The 22,189-nt window shown below is 42.2% G+C and overlaps 2 protein-coding genes across 3 annotated transcripts; both read right to left on the bottom strand.

Annotated features, from left to right (window-relative positions):
• Positions 1–3,790: 3,790 nt before the first annotated feature.
• LOC143141138 (uncharacterized) lies at positions 3,791–12,876 on the bottom strand. The gene is made up of 5 exons (XM_076302403.1): positions 12,792–12,876; positions 10,892–10,989; positions 10,619–10,702; positions 9,061–9,245; positions 3,791–4,697 (listed from the first exon to the last, which is right to left on the bottom strand). Exons 2-5 carry the CDS (start codon positions 10,977–10,979, stop codon positions 3,810–3,812), a joined length of 1,245 nt encoding a protein of 414 aa, XP_076158518.1. The 5' UTR covers positions 10,980–10,989; positions 12,792–12,876; the 3' UTR covers positions 3,791–3,809.
• A 3,446-nt stretch (positions 12,877–16,322) lies between these two features.
• On the bottom strand, positions 16,323–22,105 carry syt8 (synaptotagmin VIII). Of its 2 annotated transcripts, none has more exons than XM_076271381.1 (9): positions 21,854–22,105; positions 19,784–19,982; positions 19,243–19,412; positions 18,532–18,627; positions 18,117–18,284; positions 17,858–18,025; positions 17,409–17,526; positions 17,164–17,297; positions 16,323–16,820 (listed from the first exon to the last, which is right to left on the bottom strand). In XM_076271381.1, the coding sequence occupies exons 2-9, from the start codon at positions 19,947–19,949 to the stop codon at positions 16,581–16,583; spliced, it is 1,260 nt and encodes a 419-aa protein (XP_076127496.1). In that variant the 5' UTR covers positions 19,950–19,982; positions 21,854–22,105; the 3' UTR covers positions 16,323–16,580. The 2 variants fall into 2 exon arrangements, with proteins under 2 accessions (XP_076127496.1, XP_076127490.1); XM_076271375.1 differs by lacking the exon at positions 21,854–22,105 and adding an exon at positions 21,057–21,461.
• Positions 22,106–22,189: the final 84 nt, after the last annotated feature.

Here is a 22,189-nt window from a genome sequence, read left to right as displayed (position 1 = left end):
GCATGAATCTGGCAGGGCCCTGTTCTGGAGTCAGTTGCATGCCAGCATGCCCGCTGCCCGCGTGTGATTGTGTGCTGGCACAGGGACAGAGGTTTATCCAGGCAGAAGGAAATAATCTGACCTCAGGAGAAACGAGAGATGACTGACGGAACGTGTAAAAGAGCGGAGGAGGAGAAAATCAACCCATTCCCATTCTGCCTGAACCCGTATGCTCATGTCCAGCTGATGGAGAGTCTAGGGCAGCCTCCCTTTTTTTTGCTCTTGGCCAGCGTGTACTTTGTCAGTCGTCAGAAGGGAGAGAAGAGGGACGATTGGGTTACGCCTTAGAGAGGTCTGAGGAAACCACACGCTCGCGGGGGCCGCCGGGTGCCTGTTTGGAGTGCCATGGGGAGACTCCACAGAGGAGTATGAATAGAACCGCGTCGCTTCAAACCAGTTAGTCTCCGAGAGAGGGGAAAGGGAGGAAAAATGTGCAGAGATCAATGTGTTGACAGATGGAGCCCAACAGAGGCACTAAGTGGCTAGCCCAGCCAAAGCCATTTGCACTGTGAGAGAGAGTGCTAGAAAGCTCTACCCTCATCATGCTGAGAGGCCTCACATTCAGTAGTCATAGTCATTCAGCTCCACTGAATACAAAAAAAGCATTAAAGAAAGAATGACAAAAAAAGATGATTTGTCAGTTTATCCACGGGCCTACGCTCGAACGGAACAGATTTATGTTGCAAAAGGAACACAAAGGACGTTGTCCCCTGTAAATGGGTGTTTGATTGTACTCTCCTGAACAGGTTGGTAGGAAATGCTCCAGTACTTCCCAGAGATGTATAACAAGTGAATGAGGGCATGCAAAATCTAATTTGACAAATGAAACAATGGGTTTAGGGCATTAAAACAAAGACCTTAGCCATGGAGTCAAGTCCAAAATTTGATTGAAATAAAAACACTGCTATGGATTAGGGATGAATCAATTACATCAGTTACAACCATAACTGCAGTATAATCATATGAACATATGTTTATGCATTGTGATAACAAAATAAGTCCAGATATCCCAAGTACATTTTAAAACTTTGCATATTTGCATGTATGCTCTGCTTTTTCTAATTTTGTCTTTGCACGTAGGCCTACATGTTGCTATATTAGGCCTACTGTGGTTCCATGGCATCATCTACATAGTATTCAAACAAAATCAATGACACCCCAGACTAAGTTATGACTTTTTTTAACTGAATGAGTCCGTGTTTAATTGCAGTATCAGTATAACTACCAATATTTGATCCTTTCCTAACTCACTACAGTGCAAAATGACTATGAACATAAACATTAATGTTACGTTTTCAGCCACGTCCTTGCTGAAGTGAAGTGTTTGTATTGGTATAGTGTTCCTGTCATCAGCAACTGATGGGAACTTAAATGGATCCTACGTTTACACTGTTGGCTAGTTACATATAGAATGTATACTAATTAGTAAGTTTAATTAGCTTAATTTTATTTGTGAATTATGCGTTTTGAGCATATTTGGATATTGGAGGGGTACATGTCAAAGTATACATGTTTACAGCCTTGCATAAAACGCACCAACGGTTTCTGTTAAATAACGACTTCTACACACAGTTGGGTGTTCCCGATGGTAGCTATGCAAATGACTTGAAGTATAACCGTAATTTGATTGGTTGGTGCTGTCCGTCGATTGGCCGGTGCCGTCTGTCGGTGCAGCAACAGCTGAACTTCTCAACGAGAGCGACGGGAGAAACACGATGTAAGGGACCCACAAATCAGTTGGGCAACGGATCACGTGAGCCCATGTAAAGTGAATGGGATGCGTCTCCAGCACGCAACTGTGTGTAGGAGCCCTAAGCCCTTGAAATACTACTCTTGTTATCACAGATGCAGTATATGCATCTCTAGTATCAGAAGTAAACAAGGAAAAAATGTCATGAATATCAGGTAAACAATGGAAATAAAAACATCTACTCAGGAACATGCTGGCTTAAACTTGGTCTTTAATATCTACATAGAAATGCATATGACTAAAAACATGATACAGAAAATACATTATCACATATTCTGGTTTGAAATTCATTGAGAACATTCTAGGCCAATAAAGTTCACCTGAGAGATCAAGTTGTTAGACCTAAAAGTCAGAGAGCACATCACTCTTTCAAGGAAGAAGGAGAAAACCATATTTAAAAAAAAAAAAAAAAAAACTTAACACCACAATCTAACCAGGCATAAGGACAGCCAAAGCTGACCACTTTGGAATTTTGGTGGCAAATTTACCTGATTCGAAGCCTGACCTTTCTGTAATGCCCAGAACAAGAGATCGCTGGAGTGCCTCCGATGGCATACATGTCAAACATGTTTACAGAGAAATGTAGGTTATTAGCATAGATTGACGCACACTTGTCACCATCACTTACAAAATATACTGCCACTGCTCACAGCATGATCACTGAAAACAAAACATTCACATATGACGAGCAAGTACTAATATCAAACTGTATTTTGTCATATGCCAGAAGAGGTACATATGCCACACAGCACATCAATAGCACTTATAGATAATATTCTCGCATCAAATAACCTCATTGTTAATGCTCAACCGCTGCATCCAGATTGTGTCAGTGTAGTAATGCTGACTCGAGAAAACTTCAAGCAAAGGCACCAAACTTTGAGCATCCATTTCCATTACATTGGTCACAGAGTAACAAAATAGAACACCACTGTTGACAAGCAAGAGCAACACCATTACTATTAAAGTGTCCAGTGAGTGACAGCATGATGGGAGAGAACAATATTGCAATCACTAATGGTGTTCAGTACAGCTATTAGAGCGATATTAATCTACAGCACCTAAAAGAAAACAAGGAGCCTATGGCCTATATCTTTGCTGTATGTGGCCAAATATGTCCTACCATTGTACCAAAACATCAACCATCACCTGTGTGCAAGTACTTTGTAAGTAGTGCAATGAATAGCCGTGCCTAACAGTAGACCACTGCATCACAATTAGACTTAGTAAAACTAATACTGGCAGTCAGTAAATAGATACCACTTTTTGGCCACTTCCAGTTTTACCACATACACAACAGCTCACATTTTCAACAGGGCCAACACAAAAAAAAAGGGAAAAAAATCAAATGGTCCTCATAGAGGACAACTGTTCACCACTCATGGCACTCCCCATTCTAAAGGCCTGTGGCTCTGACTGTCACCGGGTGTTCAGAGAGAAGTTCTTTAAAAGCTGGCATCAGGCTGGCCTACACATGGGGCCCTGGGATGCCAGCCTCGTGGTCCGATTTCAGTCAGCTGGACGCTGGCGTCTTATATGGCAGCCAATGGGGTGACATCACTAGGTCTCCTGAGATCCTCTGTTAGCCCAACCCTCCCCACCCCACCCCCAATTTTACAAAACACAATGTCCAGACATTGATAACAGTTTCAATTTAGGTGAACGTACTTTATGAACAGTTTAGCAGCTGTACAGAGAACTTTTTTTCCAACCTGAAAGCGAGCAGGTCTGCATCTTATGTTGAGTATGCCACCAGGCAAAATTCACAAGCTCTGTGCCACTACCACTGGGAGAGAAAGAGAGGGAGGGGAAATATTTAGCATTAACTCACAACCAATAGACAACCAATATTAACCAGCTGACTAAACCTAAAAAAAGCTGCCTCTTCAAAATTCTTCATTGACCATTTCATTTGAATAGAACAAAAAAAAAAAAAAAAAAAAAAATATTATATATATATATATATATATATATATATATATATATATAACTAGCCGGGGCCTATAGTGGGTTAGAGTGGTCAGGTCCAGGCGACCTTCCGAGAGATGGCTTGTTTAAAGCCCTCGGGTTCCATATTGCCCCCCGGCCGGAGGGCTCTCTCCAGGCTGACCAGCACGTTCTGGTGGCTCTCCCGGATGTTAAGCGGGTGCTTGGCCCTCAGCAGCTCATAGGCGGCGATGAGCCGCATGTTCTGCCGAACCATCAGGTACTGGATGATACAGGTGGGCGCCAGGGAGAATCCGTCACGGCAGTGCACCAGCACGCGCTTGCGCTTCTCCGTGGAGGCGTCGATGCACTCGTTGATGTCCTCGAAGCAGCGCGGCTTGAACGCGGGGCTCTCCGGTGCCGACTCGGGCAGCTCGCCGATGTCCACCTTGAGCCGGGACCAGCTGTGCTTGGTGCCACGCGAGCACGTGCACGGGATGAGGCTGAGACTGGCCTCGCCGGGCAGGTTGCTCATGTCGATGATGCTGTCGATGTTGTTGCGGCAGAGCGTGCGCCCGCTGTATGCCGCGTTCAGGTTGCCCACGTAGATATAGTCCGTCACCTTGGAGATCACCGGCTCTGAGTACTGGAAGTGCTCAGGGCAGCCGCCGCCGTGCTTGGCCTCAGGCGTGTCGGGCGCCTTGCCAATAGAGCCGCCAGATGCCATCACCCCTCGCCGGCTGTAGTTGCGTAGCTTCTTGGAACCGGAGCGCGAAGGTGGGTTGGAGTCGGACTCGGAGCTGCTGTTCCAGGGCGGGGAGAAGAGTGAGAAGCGGCTGGACGACTTGCTCTTGGTGAGGGTCTCCACAGGGCTGGACAAGCCCGAGCTGGAGGTAGTGGTGGAGCCCGAGGCGCAGAAGAGGGACGCCCTCTCCAGGGAGCCCGTGCTGCTGGCGGCACCTGCACTGTGGGCCTGCTCCATCTGACAACACATGAGCGCAATACCAAGAAATTAGAAGGCTGAAACACCCATCAACCGGCCTTATCCCAAATAAGGTCAAAAGCAAATAAACTGACAATAAACTGACAATATACTGTAACTGACTAAACTAGGGTTGTCATGATTCTCCAAATCCTCTATTCGATGTCATTTTCAATTTTAAAGGCACGATTTAATTTGATTTTCGATCTTTTTTTTAATATTACTATTATTGCATTCCTCATATGTTATTTACTTTTTTTTGGCCTTTTCCTTTTCTGTTTCGGGGGGCTTTTATTTTGAAACCGCTTTTTATTTTGAAACCGTTCCAACCGCAAGGTTGTAATGTAAACAGAACTAACATTAGGCTAAAACAGAGACGTGAACATAGTGAAATGAAACAACACAGAATGATAATTTGATTGTTTCAGCATGAACTCCGAAGACAACCAAGGTTAGTGTTCATGGAATATGTACTTATCAATGTGCATTTTAAGCCTTAAATTAATTTTGGACTGTAATTAGATCATCTTTTCACTTGCTAAGTTGAGTAGGCTAAGTTAGTGTTAATTGACGTGAATGAACGACAAAATACTTCCACACCGGTGATTTCAAAGTAGCAAGAGGGGCCTCGATTTCGGTAAGTTGGTGTATATATATGAAAATATATTTTAACTGGCTGCAGCCTAAAATTAGAGGAGTTTTGATGCTGCAGTGTGGCTGCATCGTCGATTCTACTTTTGAGTTCAACGTTTGAGATTGAGATGTAATTTCAATCGATTTCGATATAAAATCGAAATCGTGACACCCCTAAACTGACTAAATATACAATCCAATAGGGATGGGCCATCAATATACCGACAGAATTCCTCCCCATTATATAGGTGACGACATGTTTATGTGTGCATGAGATGCACCGATATGAAATTTTAGGGCCAACAACGATAATCGATATTTATCGGTTTGTTGTGGCTGATACCGATACGATAACCGATATTATTACTCTTGAAAACAATTCGGGGAAAATTAATTAGGGACAGCATTTATTCACAGCATTTATTCACAGTAATTTTACCTACCACCAATGATGGACAGAACTCCTAATAGTCCCCAATGGTATAGCAGTCAACAAAATAGCAGTAGCCTAGGCCTATGTAAGTGAACGTGAAGTCAGTGAGTTGCGAGTGGCTAGCCATAGATATATATATATATATATATTCACAGTATATCTATGGTAGCCAGCAACAGTGTGTGAATCATTTTCATATCTAAGAGAGTAAACACTCAACGAAGATAAACGGCTAGAAGCTGGGAAAAAGCTAGCGACCAAATCAGAATTCATGAGGGAAACTTAGTTTCAACTGAGGGGTAATTCCATAAAAGCTGCAACTCCTCTGGGTTATCCCCGAAGGTCAATAACTTACAAAACCCAAAGTAGCAAAATGCAAATATAATAGTAAAATACAACTTATAAACTACTTATCTACTGACTCATCCCACCAAAGAGTTTGTTTATTTGTTTCCCCAACTAGCACGGTAAAGTGCAGACACACTAGCCTGGAAGCCAGCCGAACCTAGCCCCGCCCACAACATTTGAGGTCGAGAAGTTCGGTCTGGACATGTTCCATTTTGGAGCAACTATGCCCGAACCAGAGCTGTTCGGACCAATCAAGTTGGGCTTTGTATGATGATGGACAGATGAGCAACAGTGCCTCGTCTATCACATCATCTGAGCATGCTTCGGTTGATTTTGTGTGCAACAAAAACGCTGTGGTTATAAGCTAAACAGATGGCTTATAAGACCATTTTTACACATAGGAAAAATGCATATTCCATGTGGTTTTGCCTTTCATTTACAACAAAACAGAGGTTTTATCACTGAAAACGATTACTTCTGAAAACTCTGACCAATGTGGATATGTGTGAAAACTCCGGTTTCACTTTTGCATGTAATCAAGAGAAAACAACGACCAAATCTCTGATTGGTCACCTGTTCGCTTAAGGGGTTTGGACACCCTTCCCCAGCTGTTTAGCATCTGTGTGAACGCAATTATTTTTAAAACTAAGGAGGGGAAATATCCGTTTTTCCGAATAGCCTACCCTGCTACGTATTTCGTGGTTTTAGATTTCCCTATCAGGTGTTGTACAAAATATTGACAGTAGAATAACAATGTGAAGGCATTAAAGGAGAAGAAGAGAGGTTCGGATGTTCTTCCTACAGCTCACGGTAAGCTACTTTGTTGCTCTGATTGGTTAGGTCTATCCAATTGAGTGCAGAGGCATTTCCCCTCTGTATCGGTTGAAACACGCCCCATAATCACATCCCAATGGAGCAGTATCAGACTTAAATTCTGACTACAATTGAGTATGACTATGTCAGGGCAATATCGGCCAATAATATATCGGCTGCCGATATACCGCGCATCCCTAGCTGCAAGATGGGCAGCATGCCACATGCAGAATGAGAACACAGATGACTGAGTGTGGAGCTCAAAATCTACAGTAGATGAAGAAGTAGAGTTCATTGCTGATGATGGTCAGGATCAAGTTTTACTTTTTTTGTGTTTCACAGCTCTCAAGACTGTAAGCTGACATGACTTGTGGCTGAGAAAACTGTGGTAATAGTATTATTTGGATATCATCATGTATAACGTTATCGCCAAAAATATAATGACATTGTTTTACAGCGGGGAAAATAAATATTGAACACGTCAACATTTTTTTCAGTAAGTATACTTCCAGTGAGGCTATTTGCATGAAATTTTCACCAGACATTAGTATTAACTTAGGTAATCCACACATATACAAAAAATCCAAAACATTAATGTTCATAAGTAGAGTTATGAGTAAAAAAGTGGAATGCCACAGGAAAAAAGTATTGAACACGCCTACTGAAATTTCTTAAATACTTTGTGGAAAACCCTTTATTTATAATGAGAGCTTCAAGGCATTTCCTCTATGACGAAACTAATCAGTCGCAGTATTCAGGTGTGATTTTGGCAAATTCTTTTAAACAGATAGTCTTTTAATATTGAAGATTCCAGGGGTCCCTCTTGTAAATCCTGATCTTTAGGTAACTTCCAAAACTGTTCAATTGGATTTAAGTCAGGGCCTGAATTTCCTTTCTCTGAAACCAATTGAGAGTTTCCTTTGCTGAATGCTTTGGATCATTGTCCTGCTGGAAGGTCTAGCCATGTCTTATCCTCATTGTTCTGGTGGATGGCAAGATTCTCCCAGAAAAAATGGCTCCATTCATCATTTCTTCAACTGTATGAAGTCTGCCAGTACCATGAGATGAAAAACAGCCCCACACCGTGATGCCTCCACCTCCAACCTTCACTGTTGGTATGGTATTTTTAGGGTGATGCACAGTGCCATTTCTCCTCCAAATATGGTGTGTAGTATGACATCCAAAGAGTTAAATTTTGCTCTCACCTGACCAGAATACATTCTCTTAGTATTTCATAGGCTTGTCCAAATGTTGTGTAGCAAACTTTCAATGAGCTTCGACATCTTTTTCTTCAGTAATAGAGTCATGTGGGGTGAGCGTGCATAGAGGCCATGGCGGTGGAGTGCATTACCTTTTTTTTTTTTTTCTGTAACAACTGAACCTGCTGCCTCCAAGTCTTTCTGGAGTGGTCCTTGGCTCTTAGGCTACACTTCTGACTATCCTTCTGACTTCCTGGTCAGAAATCATGTGAGGAGATCCTGTGCATGGCCGATTGATGATGCAGTGATGTTCCTTCCACTTGCAGATAATGGCTCCAATACTGCTTACTGGATGATTCTGAAGTTTTGAAATGCATCTGTAACCAGTTCCATTGATATGTTTTGCAACAATAATGTTGCAAAGGTCTTGGAAGAGCTCTTTGCTTTTACCCATCATGACATGTTTCTTGTGTGACAACTTGGTAACGAAAAACCTTTTTATAGCTCATCAATATGTACTAACCCAGCTTACATTAATTTGCACAGATAGGAGGGATAATTACTCTCTAACTATGTATAGATTCCAGCTCTTTCCTTGCCATTCCTTGCCTTTGTGTACAGTTTTTTCTTAGTGTGTTCAATACTTTTTCCCTGTGCCATTCCACGTTTTTACTCATAACTCTACTTAGGGAGATTAATGTTTGGATTTTTTAATATGTGTGGATTACCTAAGTTAATACTAATGTCTGTAGAAAATTTCATGCGAATAGCCTCTCTGGAAGTATACTTACTGGAAAAAATGTTGACGTGTTCAATACTTATTTTCTCCGCTGTAAGTTCATACTGCCCGTCCCTACAACGCATAATGTGTTTCTAAATTACTTCTACTGAAGTGTGACAGAGCCACTAAAATTGACTGAGTATCAGTGAGTACTACCTGAGCTTTGAGGTTGTTCTTCCACTCCTGGGTCTCGAGGGCTTTGAAGCGGCCATTGCTGTCGGAGGAGACAGACAGACAGAGGGGTCTGTGGGACCGAGGGGGCAGCTGAGGGGTCAGTGCCACTGGGAGAGGCCTGGGGTCCGCGTGCTCGTTCCTACTCATGATCAGGTTTGGGCAGGAGCCTGCAATACACAGAGGCACAGAGAGAGGAAATGTCAACATCACATCTATAAAAAAAGTCATTTCTCATATACTATTTGCAGTATACACTACATGATTTCAGGTCAGTGATCACAGATGGGCTGACAATTAGACTGGAATATGGTCTGGTGACAATATGTATACATATCGTTCAATCTGAAATTTAAAACAAAAATAAGTCAAGAACATCTATTCATCAAAAAGGGGAGTGGGCAGGGGTAGAAAGAAAGACAGTTAATTTTGAACAAATTAAAATGAACAAATGAATAACAATCAGGAAATAAAAATTAGTAAAAATATTAAAAAAAAAATGAGAAACACAGAGCGAGAAGTACACCCCGCCTCCCACCACCACCACCACACACATGAAACAGCCCGCCTCCCTCATCCAGGGCCCACACTGGCCAGCTTGCTGCATCAGCGGAAACCCCTCCCAGCAGTGTACTCCACCAGGACACTCACTAATGGTCCTGGAGTGTCTTTAGCAGCGGCACGACTCAAGCATTAGCGCTCCCACTTCCATCACTCCCCTCTCTCCCGTGCATCATACCTGTCCACTCGCTCACTCCCAGAAAAATGTCTCGACGCGGCAGGCTATGCAGCTGACATTGGAGCATTCCTCTCCACAGTGAAAGTGGAGTGGAGTCACTGCATTACAGTGACGGGAGAGTCGTGAGGGAACAGTCGTGAGAGAACATTGTAATCTGATTGTCCTTCTCAAAGGGCAGTCATTCTTCAGGAGAAAGCTGCAATGCTTCCACCGCGTCAAACTGTATTTGTTTTTTTAAATGCCTCCTGAAGATCTACTTTCTCCAAAGAGAAATAATGACTTGCTGAGTTTAAGGGGAATGGGGATGGTGAAGAATACATCAAGCATCTAGTGATGCATTTTTAAATATTAGGTACACTTAAAAAAAACTATGAGGCTATCAAATACTACAGAAATAGGCCCTGGCTTTGCTTTCTGGATAGTGAACAGTTTGCTTGCTGTATGGCTAAACATTAACATTACCCCAGAGCACTAGGAAAAGAAAGGCTCAACATGATTAACAAAGGACAGCGAAAATGTCAATGTTTGTCAGTGTCACTAAATGTAATTAGTGAAGATAAGAGACAACCTGGGCACACAATAGACTACAGAAAGCCCCAGAGAGCTGGATTAGATGGTCATCAGACTTACATAGCCCCCAGTCACTATCAACAAAAACGTCAGATCATACAGGGCTGCAATTATACCGTCAGTGCCGGCTTTCAGTTATTATATGCGGAAATTATTGCCTTGGCAGGAGCATATCCATCAGGTCTGACCGGTACAGGGTAATTGCTGTGGGGGAAGGAAGTCAGACTTTCTTACCTGTAACACATTCTGAACGGGTGATGGGTTGGGAATGTAAACGATTGTGTGCTTTGAAAGAATTGAGACGTTTAACGATCATGCCTGGAGGAACAAAAATACATGTGTTAATATTAAGTAAGATGCTGTGATAATGGTTATGTCCTCTCTTGTTTAAGCAATAAATAACATACTTCTATTTCCACATAAGAACTGAAGATGTGAATTATGACTTATATTTACATATTTTCTCTTTATTTAACACATTTTACAACTCAGCTGGCATACTGATACCTGTCCTGCCATTTTGTTTGGAGTTTATTTTCTTATCCAACAGCCTAAGCGCTATGAAGTCTTTGTTCCATTTTTCAAGGGTTTCCATCTTCTGCCCCCTGTTGGGAGACAAATCCAAAGATACAAATTAGTTGAGCGAGACGCTTGAAAATCTTCAGCGTGTCCTTGTTTTAACAATAATGCAACATAGTAAGCATAACTGAATGCCTCCATACATAGAGAGAGAGAGAGAGAAAGTAACTTAGATTGCGGGCATCTATCATCGGCTACACCACCCCCGCACTGTAACCATATAAAGTACCACGAACTGAGAACACAACATTCCTTAGATCGATTCAAGCAAATGAGACAACTGCTGCAGAACACAAGAAAATTATCTCACCATGATTGACAGCACTCAATCTGGAGTGATCTTGGCACGAATGGCTAAAGAAACGAGAAAATGTGCATTGGATGCAACGACTCATCGCTGCTGTTATAATGTTTTTATCTCTCCAAAACGCGAATCATCACGGCGCAATATATGCACCATTATATGAAGCTACTGGTTGCTGGCAAACTGGTGCATTATCCACCCTGGTCACTGTCAGTGATACAACCAAATAAATCACGGAGGCATACTGAACGGACACGAAAACAAACCCCCTCAAAATGGATTCTCTTTTAATCACTTCACATCGACAGAAACGAACAGAAAAGAACTGACGGAATTTAGCAAAACGAACCCCTCGCCATTCACTCCCTCTCTGTGGCTCACGGCTGAATGGGACTCACGTGGGCTTCAACCTCAGAAGAGCGACAAAGAAGTGTTCTCTGGGAAATGCAGTCATGTAGCCACTACTGTAGTTCCATCAGAATTACTAAGGATTTACCAAAAAACTTAACTTTCACCCAGCCTAATATTATATTTTACAGAAATGACAACGGCAATTCAGATGCCGATATTGTCATTTTCCGAAAAATTGAAATGATAGGCTACAGTGCCTGGGGAGGCTATGGATACACACCAATAGTATTTTGGGCATGAAATGCAATAGCCAACTGCATTGTAGGATAGCCTACTTCAGAAGAACTACATTATACCTGCATTATAACTTTTTTTGCCTAAGCCTACTGTTATTTTGTGTAAGGGAAACTAGCAATGACAATTCTTTCAAATGATGACCCATCACTGTGTATTGTATGACTCCCTGAACTTACTATCACTAAAAGCCAGAAGACAGTTTCATTGGTATCAGTTCATCTTTAAATGTGTGTACCTTGACTTCCCCCAATACCTTAAAGACTATCTAATTCCACACAGACCTAGCCACAGATTGCGGCACAATGGACACCCCACGTTCACGGTGCCAAATATTACAAAGGAGATTGGTAGACGGGCATTTAAATTTAGAGCGCCCTACGACTGGAATAGTCTGCCGAGGCATATCAGATCTATAGTCTGCCTTCACTCATTCAAATTTTTCAGTCTGACCTACTTACAGGCGAACTCCACATGTAAATGTTTTTGAATAATTATGATTAGGTGTCTGTATATGTATATTGGTGATGTGCTGAGTACTATTCTCTGTAACACTTACTGAATATATTTTGTAAATGTGTAAGCTGAATACTGCCATGCTATGACCTATTGTTATTTTCCTCACGGGTGGTGACGTTGGGGTGGGAGTTGGGGCGATTTTGTGTGAATGTACTGTATGTGTAAAAAGTGCTGTCCTGTTCAGTGTTCTGTTTTTGTTTTTGTACTGTACTGTTTGTCCTGGGGACCCCCTCGAAAACGAGATATATTATCTCAAGGGGCTATCCCCCTAAGCAAATAAATTGAAATTGAACAAAACACGTGTTGGAATAGTTAACCCAACCAAAAATCATAGGCTAATCATAATGAGCCAACACTCACCTTTGAAGATGTGTTCTTCGCGTGCGTGAAATGTAGAGGTGTTCTGTTCTCGAAAGGTAACGTCCTCCCTCTCTGGCTTTTAGCGGCAACTTGTTGTCGACACCATCAGCGCTCGCTGTGTGCTTTCACTTGAGAACTACTGCGTATTCGAGTCGCTCCTTAATTGGAGTGCGTTAATGCTTGTCAGGTATCCTGGAAACCTCAGCAGAGCGTGATGTCATGGGTCTGTGGAAACAGAGGTCACATCTGGATCGACTCAATGTAGCTCAGACAGCTGTCCCTTTTACTCTTGTGTTGTCCCAGCAGTGGTCTCTTCGGAGGCGAGCTCGTTGTCTGAGGTGGCCTAAAATAAGCTAGTAAAGCCTTCAGCACCCTCTGTTTATGCTTCAAAGTTTGGAGTTGGGCTAAACTCCTAACCTGACCAGTTGGGAGTGGGGCTGGACACATTTGCTGGACGTTCATATGGGCTACTAAACTCCAGCACTCCGCACAGTACAGAGGCTTTAGTAAGGCCAACTCAAGTGTAGCCTATGTTCAGAATCAGCTAAATGAGTCTCCATACTGTATGTGGTGTTGTTCGCGGAAGCTGTAACACAGACAATCTTACCGGTAGCACTAAGTACAGTAATCAAGTAAATGTACTTAGAGTTACTGTCCGCCCCTGGGTGTGGGCTGACATCTAGGCTAGCCTACTGTAGGCCTACAAATACACTCTGAATATAGTTTGAATAGATCGATAACAGTTTATGTATGATTTTTGAGCATCTGATTTTTGAGCATCTGTATGAATATCGTTGGAAACGTGTGACTTTGGACTCCATTTGAAATATGAGTATGCAGTAGCCTATGCATTTCTATTAAGCACTTTTGACGTGATTCTTTAAATGCAATAATGAGATAACCCATCTTGAAGTTTATTTTTCAATAGTTCAATTTGAATTTGGCTGTGGTAGCCTAATGATGGTGACAGCAGATTCTTCATCAGAACATCCTCCATGTAGCCTGGGAGACCCAGATTAACCTGTTAGCAATTGAGATTTGAGAAGTGGTCTAGTTAGCCAGGTTATCCTCCGAAATCATTGTGAAGTTGGAATGAAATTAGACAAGCACCTCACATTCAACAGCTAGATCTTTAGATCTTTAGACTACATCATTCAACGATAAATAAGATACTCATAATTGAGTTTTCTGGTTTTGTATTTGGCCGTGAAAATGTTTTACATTGTGAACAGAGAATGAATAATGATATAATTATTTTATTGCATCCATTTGAACAGTTGCAAAGTTATGAAAATAGGTAAAATGTTTTTGTTGGATGTGCAATGGCCAACCAAATGATCAATGACCAAAATAAACATTACATTACAATTGATTACAAAGGAAAAATACTTGTACTAAGTATTTTTTTAAAAGCAAGTACTTCTGTACTTCAACTTAAGTAAAAATCTGACTTAGCAACTTTCACTTGTATTGGAGTAATATTTCACACAGTGTATCTATACTTTCACTTAAATGAAGGAATTGTGTACTTCGTCCACCTCTGCTCCCACCCCCCTCCCTGTCATCCTTTACGCCTGTCACAGTCTTCATTTTTCTCAGTGGTGGTTTTGTAACAGTAGTAGTAATAGTAGTAGTAGTGGTGCTGTCATAGGTGATTGCAGATGATACACAGGGGTATGGATGCTCCTCCTAGTGCATTTACTAGATATGTGTCCACAAACTCAGTTAACCCCATCAGTAAATGTCCTTGCTTCTCTGTCACAGAAAAAAATGGCACTCTATTGGAAGTGTGACATAAGAAAACGTTGAATAGGAAAGGAGCACTTGAGCAGAGCTGGGGAGACGTGTGTGAATACGCAACCTCCAGGGCGAAGGGGTACTTGTAGCGCTCTCATTTGTATATCAAAGAGCCGCGGCGTTCCCCCCCTGCCTCTCAGCAGCACGCAGGAGACTCGTGTCCATCCACGCAGGCGCGTTGACCATGTCTCCCTGCCACCTCTTCTTCCTCTCTCATTGTCTTACACCTGTCCAAGGCCCTCTCCAGCCAGCACTCTGTGAATTAATCTACAATTATAATCACCTATATGCTCAATTATGCACCAAGACAGACGCAGCTTGTGAATCAGGGTGAGGTTGGTTCAAGGCATCGGTTGTGCCCATGTATGGGTGTTACTGCCCAGTGTCTGGGACAGTGAAGAGATAGAAAGAGAGAGACTTTGAGTGTGTGTGCCAGGGATAGAGAGGAAGAAAGAACTTTAGCATATGTCTAGTGGTGTGCATGTGTACACAAGCATTGGTCATCTGTGTGAAAATCAATGTAATATTTCTTGTGTTTGTGAATGTATTGGAAGTATGAGTCTGTATGAGTGTGACATTTGTTTCTGTGTGTGCTTCTGTGTATGTGCACAGAAGTCTCTCTCTCTCTGTGTGTGTGTGTGTGTGTGTGTGTTTGTGTCCCACAGGTTCAATGGTTTCAGCTGCGTTTCCTCTTCTCTCCAATCACAGGCCCTTTTTCCATGTGTGTGCACGTGTCTCTTGTGTCAGATTGCACCCTTGTGTGTGTGTGTGTGTGTGTGTGTGTGTGTGTGTGTGTGTGTGTGTGTGTGTGTGTGTGTGTGTGAGAGAGAGGGCCCAGCATAGGCGGTCGACATGGACCTCCTGGTTAGAGGATCAGAGGTCCCTGTGCTGTCTGAGTCACAACCCAGAGGCTGCCTCTGCTGTCCACACCACGTTACCATGGAGATACAGGTAAATCCAACACAGCATTCACTGGATTCGCTGACAGCCAAAATTTACGGCATCTCGGCCACCAGTTAGTGCCATTAAGATGGAAACTCCTCCCCAAAAACAGTCAGAAAGCTTCTTCCCCTGGACAATAGTACAGTCAGTAGTTACACATAAACAGATCCTTTAAAAAGTGTTACTACTGATATCAGATTAAATGTAACTGTGATTTTTGCACCAGATATTTTTGTAGGATAAAGGGTCAATTTGAGGCCAATGTATTTTAAATAGGCAAAATGAACTTTTGTAGGAACAGTTTTGTTTTAATTGTCCTTGGACCCAATTATGAAAGCACCTACAACCAACTCCCCAAACACTACAAAAATCTGGATGTAAGCATATGAATCTGCACAATAATCACACTTTCCTGTGTTTTGTGATGTCGCAGACTCTCGTTATAGTGCATTAATTGGCCTGATGCACATGTGTGCTGACACAGAATTATCTCATCTGAATCTGACAGGTGTTGTTTTCACCCTTACGGGACTGGCTCTGAAATGCTTACGCTGTGAAGCGCTCACAGTGTTCCCATGTCTTACTCAGCTAATTTCTCTCCTAAGAGAGAGGGAGACAGTGAGTCTTTAATTGGAAGGGGAAAACATGGATTTTAATCAGCAAAGCATCTCCACTTTGAGCCCCTTTTTAGAAAATGAGGAATCCGTTTTTGGAATCTATTCATTCAATGGATATGTCTCCTTGCAGAGATAATAAGGTTTGCACTTAAAAAATATCTGATGTGTAGTAATTATTTTATTTTCAGATTATTTTCAAGACAGAGTTAACTACTAAATCATTTTAGAAAATTGTTTTACCCATATATGTCATGAACTACAGTAAAAACATGAAAGGACCTTTCCTGAGAGTTCATATGTCTGTGCTCATTTCCCTGAGTGTTTGTGTATATGTTAGTCCCAAGTGTGATGTTTCATCGATCACTATGGGCATCTTTCAGGTCCCTATTTGATCATTATCAGGTATCTTCTGTTTCTTCTTCCTGAAGCGCCATCAGAAGGTTTTGCCAGTGAAAGGAATCTTGATGGTGTGCTTGAGTGCCAGGGTGCCGTCCACCTGCTCGGCAGGCAGGAGTGTGTGCCACTGGGCCATGGGCCTGCGCGGGTTGGACAGCATGTCCGCCCAGTGCCGCAGCTGGTTGCCGGTGGCGTCGCAGCCCAGGAAGATCTTGCCGATGGCATCGTTCCTGCTGACTTTGTCATGGTCCCACACAGATATCACCAGCTGGACCCTCTGGATGGAAGGTGAGAGGGACAACAGTGGAGAGGATGGAGAGCAGCCAGGGAGAGGACATTAGACACAAAACGCAGCATGTACACTACACAACACACAGAGCTATTTAGAGCTTATAGAGTCATTAGACTCCCAATTATTTTAACAAAATCTTATCTTTATGACTTATATTTTGTGTCCTTTTGAAGCAATGAATCAAATGGTCGTACATAAATCTTACAAGCTTCATAGCATATTTTGTTAACTCGTCCAAGATGTTCCAATAGCAGTGCTAGCAGCCTGAAGCATGGCTTTTCACACCCTTAATGTACTGATATGTCATGAGACAACGAACCCTACTGACCTGAATTTGGTCGAAGGAAACTTCAAAGGTAAAAGATTCATTGAAATAAGGATTAAGTGTTCTCTTTTTCACTGATGTTTTCTTTTTCTTCCATTTTTTCCTGTCCAGTACCAATTGAACCTTCACATAAGGATCTATAAAAATGAAGGTTAGAGCATTAACACATCAAGACATTGGAAAAGTCAGCCCAAAACAAGTTTGACCTTAATCTTTATGTTAAAACATACAGAAGTTACACCACTTACCAGAAGATCCTCCTGGATCCATTTGTTTCAAATTCTTTCCTTCAAGAATGACAACAGTAAGCTTATTGGCCGTTGGGACATAGCGTAGTGAGAAACAGATGTCTCCCAGATTCTCTTGCTATGACAGAAAAGGGAAGAACCAAGTAAATTAACACTGAAATTCAGACGTGTAATTATTGGTTAATTGATTAAACACAAGCAACACGTTTTGAATTTCCTCTGGGGATCAATAACGTATCTATCTATCTATCTATCTATCTATCTATCTATCTATCTATCTATCTATCTATCTATCAATGTAATGGCTTGTGCCAATCATGCAAATACTCTGAGGAGAGGCACAGTGAATTGACCATAATTTACTTTAAGCAATTATGCAATAGAAACAACCAAGCAAACAAAAACACCCAAATCTCTGCCCCCCCCCCCCCCCACCCCCCACCCCCCACCTCAAACTTGGAGGCCTCGGTCAGATCACGCCACTCTTCGATCACATGGTTCCAGTCTACCGAAGACAGTGTTAATCTGAGCTCTCCAATCACATCATGTTTGGAGAACCGATTGAAATCGTACACCTGCATCACCAGTGTCGACTCACTCAGTTCAGCTTGGCTGATCTAGAGAACAAAGAACACATTAAGCACTAAAACAAATACTGTAATAAAAAGGTTTGTTTACATATATATATAACATGATGTGGAGTTTTACCTGGAACTTGAAATGCTCGTTAAACACAGGTTGTAGTGTTTTCCGGAAGACCTTGGTCTCATATGTCTTGGACTTGTTGGGAAGAAGATACATTTTCACGTAGGGATCAGAGGTTCCCCCAAGGTCCATGGCCTTCAGGGCAGCCGCCTGCTTCACTCCTACTGTCAACTACAGGAGAGGAGGGAGAAGTGAGCAGACCTCTCTAAACAAAGACACCATGCTGATTTTCTGGGAAGTCTACATCTGATTTTAAAGATGTGTTTTAGTGATGGCCTTTATTTTTGCTGCCAGCTGCAAGTCCAATGTACACATAGGCGGCCTTGATCAGCTGGATAATTCGGGGATTCCTGTGCCAAATGTTGGCATGTTAGTGCTGCACGTGATGGAGATGCAAACGTGTGATCCAAAGCCTGACCTCAGATTTGGGTGCACTGTATTCCAGTGAGTATAGGAGCCTTCCCCTGGGGTCATTTGCTGAGCCGTACTCCACGTCATTCACATCCGGCTGGACCTTGGGGCCAAAAGGTACAGAATGAACCCAACAAGTCAGCCCATCATGCAGAGCTCAGTCTTCACCAATTTTCCATTTGATACCAGGTGGCACATGGTGTTACATACTGTGCAGAACCCTCTACAAGATCAAGATTAAATGTTTCTAAGAAATTTGCCTTCAATTATCTCAGCGTGACAGAATGAGATGAGTATCATTCCCATCCTGAGGAATGACATAGGCACTTGGCGTGCAGTATGTGTCACCATATTTTTACTTGCTGTTCATAGACACCCTGATTACCTTATAGAAGTATGCCTGTGTTACATTTTGCTTATAAGATTTTCTTGGGGTGCAAATGATTATTTGTAATTTTTATATGAATATTTAATTAATAAAATTATGTTTTTCCTGCAGAATAACTTTACTTCAACTGAAGGTTGAATGATGAAATATGGGTGGAACAGGATGCAGCATTTCTATCCAATAGAGTCCGTAAAGTGTCTGTAGTCTTGTTAGCATTGTTGCAAAGGTGCTGCCAGTCCACAATTTAAATGAGTGGCCTCCATACTGTGAGTGAACTCTCATCATCACATAGTGTTGATATTGTATCTGACCCCTGTGAGACAGACTCACAAGTGCTGTGGTGGTGGAGCCGTTCAGGCCCTTCAGGTTGACCTGCTGGTCCAGCTTTTTCTTCCTCTTCTTCTTCCTCCTGCAGCAGCACTTGACGCAAATACACAGCACACAGATCAGCACCACCAGCAGAATGAGAGCCAGTATGGCATAGATGGCCCATCTTGGCACTGTGGAAAGAGATCAAAATGACCGGAGTAAGAATGAACATTGACATATTGTGATTGAATTGTCCCAAGTGGCAGGCTGATATAGTCTTGGTCGGCACGGTGATACCCATCTAAAAGCATGAGGCAAGAGCACAGCCAAGAGGATTAAGGAGAGATGAACTTGTAAGAAGTGAAAATTGAGATGTAAGAAATGTGCACTTGGTGTGGAATTAGATAGGGCCCCCAACAACAGGTGCGGAGGCAACCCTCCATCAGAGTAAGTGGCATGGGAGAGATAGAAAAGAGAGAAGGGGTACACTGAAAGAGAGGGATGGCAGGCCAAGGAAGTTGTTTTGAGCCTACCACTGAGGGAGAGAGGGCCTATTACTCACAGGGGATCTTGTTCAGCAGGCTGTCGATGAAGCCAGGCCCAGCTGTGGTACCAGCATGGACAGTGCTATTGGTGGTGGCAGTGACAGTGCTATTAGTGACTGGGATGGATGCCACAGTGCTGTTAATGTCTGCCTGGGAGTGTGTTAATGGTGGTTTAGTAGACATGATCGAATGAGAGATGGGTAGAAATGACCAGACCTAGAGGTTAGAGAGCAAAGCACATTACATCACATTCCAACAAGCACACACATACGGTACACATAAACATTAAATAAAGGCATACAAAGTCAAAAACAGACCATGTTAGTGGTTTGATAGTGTATACCAAGAGCTGTCAAAGTAACTTTTAATTCACAGCTCTCTCTACTGGTCAGTGTAAGGACTGCACCTGCTTCTCTCGTCATCATGTAATAGCAGTGAGATAAGATAAATTAAATAGATAGTTTAATAGAACAGTTTGGGGCTTTCAATTGTTAATGCGTTTTTGCTTTTCTGCAGTGCCCCCTCAAAATAGCGACAAATTCATAGTTAATATGCTACATTATTCAATGAACTGAACTGAATTCAAACAGGATAATTAAACCAAACAAATATGTGTTATTGTGAATTATTCCCAAAACAGTTACAAAACATCAAAGACTGTACACTGATGTCCTAGGGTGGTCATGACCAAGAGTGGATTTTTAGCCACCACCATAGTTAAACAATTGCAGGCGGTGTTGACAGCTAGGCAGTAGCCCATTAAACATTATGAGTCAGCCAGGAGAGATAACATTCTTCTCCACTCTGGCTCACTTGAAAGCATACTTGGGCATACTTGGGAAAGCATACCCCTGGGGATCAATAAAGTATCTATCTATCTATCTATCTATACGCAGAACTATAGATTCATCAATATCTTGACATGATGGCAAATTTGGACCATACACATAGTGTCAGAGTGAGTACTGTGAATGAACACGGCTTCAAATCCAAAGGCTAGCAGGATACAGTAGTAATCAGAGAAGGATTGAAAAAGCTATACGAATGGATACAGGACAATGCCAAGTTCCCATTCAGAACTTATATTTAATAATGGTATAATATAATAATATTTAATATCTTTTATATTTCATATTTCATATAATTTCTCCAAATGTGGTACACGTACCAATTATCTGATATTGCACATAACTAAAGCACAATAAGGAAAAAGAACAACAACAAATGAATTTAAAGAAAAGTAAAATAGTTATTTCTACAAGAGATTGTCAATGAAGCTTCAAGACTCACTTCTTCAGTTTCAGCTATATTCTTGTGTTTCAGATTTGATTCAGACTGAATCTGTTTTGCTGTTGTATCTGTAGTCTCTAGTCCGTAGTGCATGGAGGTTGGCTTTGCACAGAGGAACTACTGATGAAGGAAGGAAGTTACTGCCCATGGAGACTGGCAGGAATAGCCAGTTAAAAAACTATAAAAGCTCGTTTTGCTTTGTTGAGGGAAACTGGGGTTGTAGATAAACAAGATCAAAAGGATCCTTCTCCTTACTTTAATGTCCCGGAGGAGAAGAGCATCTTGTCAGCTATCATGGCTATACATTTAGATAGTAGATGTAGGAATATAATCAGCAGATGTCCCAACTGAAAAATGTAGAACAAACTTAAGCAAAGGGATGTTGGAATGTTAACACTTGGAAGCGACCACATATTGTCTATCCTGACTGCAGTGTCCCTGTGCCCAATTTGCATTGATGAAGCAGATTCCCTTGGGGAATTCTGAACTGACAAATAGTGTCATCCTGTTGGATGACTTGGACAACATTGACATGCTCTTTCACCACAGCCACAGTATTTGTCCATGACAAACACATTTAGTTAGTCATCAGTAGAAAACACTGATACAGATGAGAGAGGGTGTGGGTCTCTGAAACCTGTTACCCCACTGGCACTGTTACCATTTCGGTTACATAGTCTGTAGACCCATTTGTACATATTATTCTAACCCAACTCTGCTTGTATCTGTATCATTCCTGTTTCTTTCAGGGAAAAGGAAGTCTGGACAGTAAATTGGGAGCAACACTGAAAACATACCTGGATGTTTGGCAGCCAAGCTCAGCTTCCTGTACTTGGTGGTTGGAGTGTAAGCATGGAGCAGAGGCCACTGCTGAGCTGAATCATTGAAACTCTCCACAGGTTGGACATTCCACAGGTGGAGGAGAGATCGCAGTTACATCCACACTATCAGAAACAACCACCTACACTGAACCACTTGCTACTGCTGCCACACCTCTTTAATACACAGTTTCACCTCTGTGTGTGTGTTTGTGTGTGTGTGTGTGTGTGTGTGTGTGTGTGTGTGTGTGTGCCTTATAGCTATTCTAGCCTACAAGTAGCAGACGCGTCTTATATTCTACGTCGCACATGCTA

The sequence above is a fragment of the Alosa pseudoharengus genome, unplaced genomic scaffold (assembly GCF_046254945.1).
Source record: "Alosa pseudoharengus isolate Yale_2024_CS ecotype anadromous, Long Island Sound unplaced genomic scaffold, YU_APseudo_1.1 YU_APseudo_1.1_scf_10, whole genome shotgun sequence".
Lineage (NCBI taxonomy): Eukaryota > Metazoa > Chordata > Actinopteri > Clupeiformes > Clupeidae > Alosa > Alosa pseudoharengus.
This window is presented reverse-complemented; position numbering and strand designations above follow the sequence as displayed.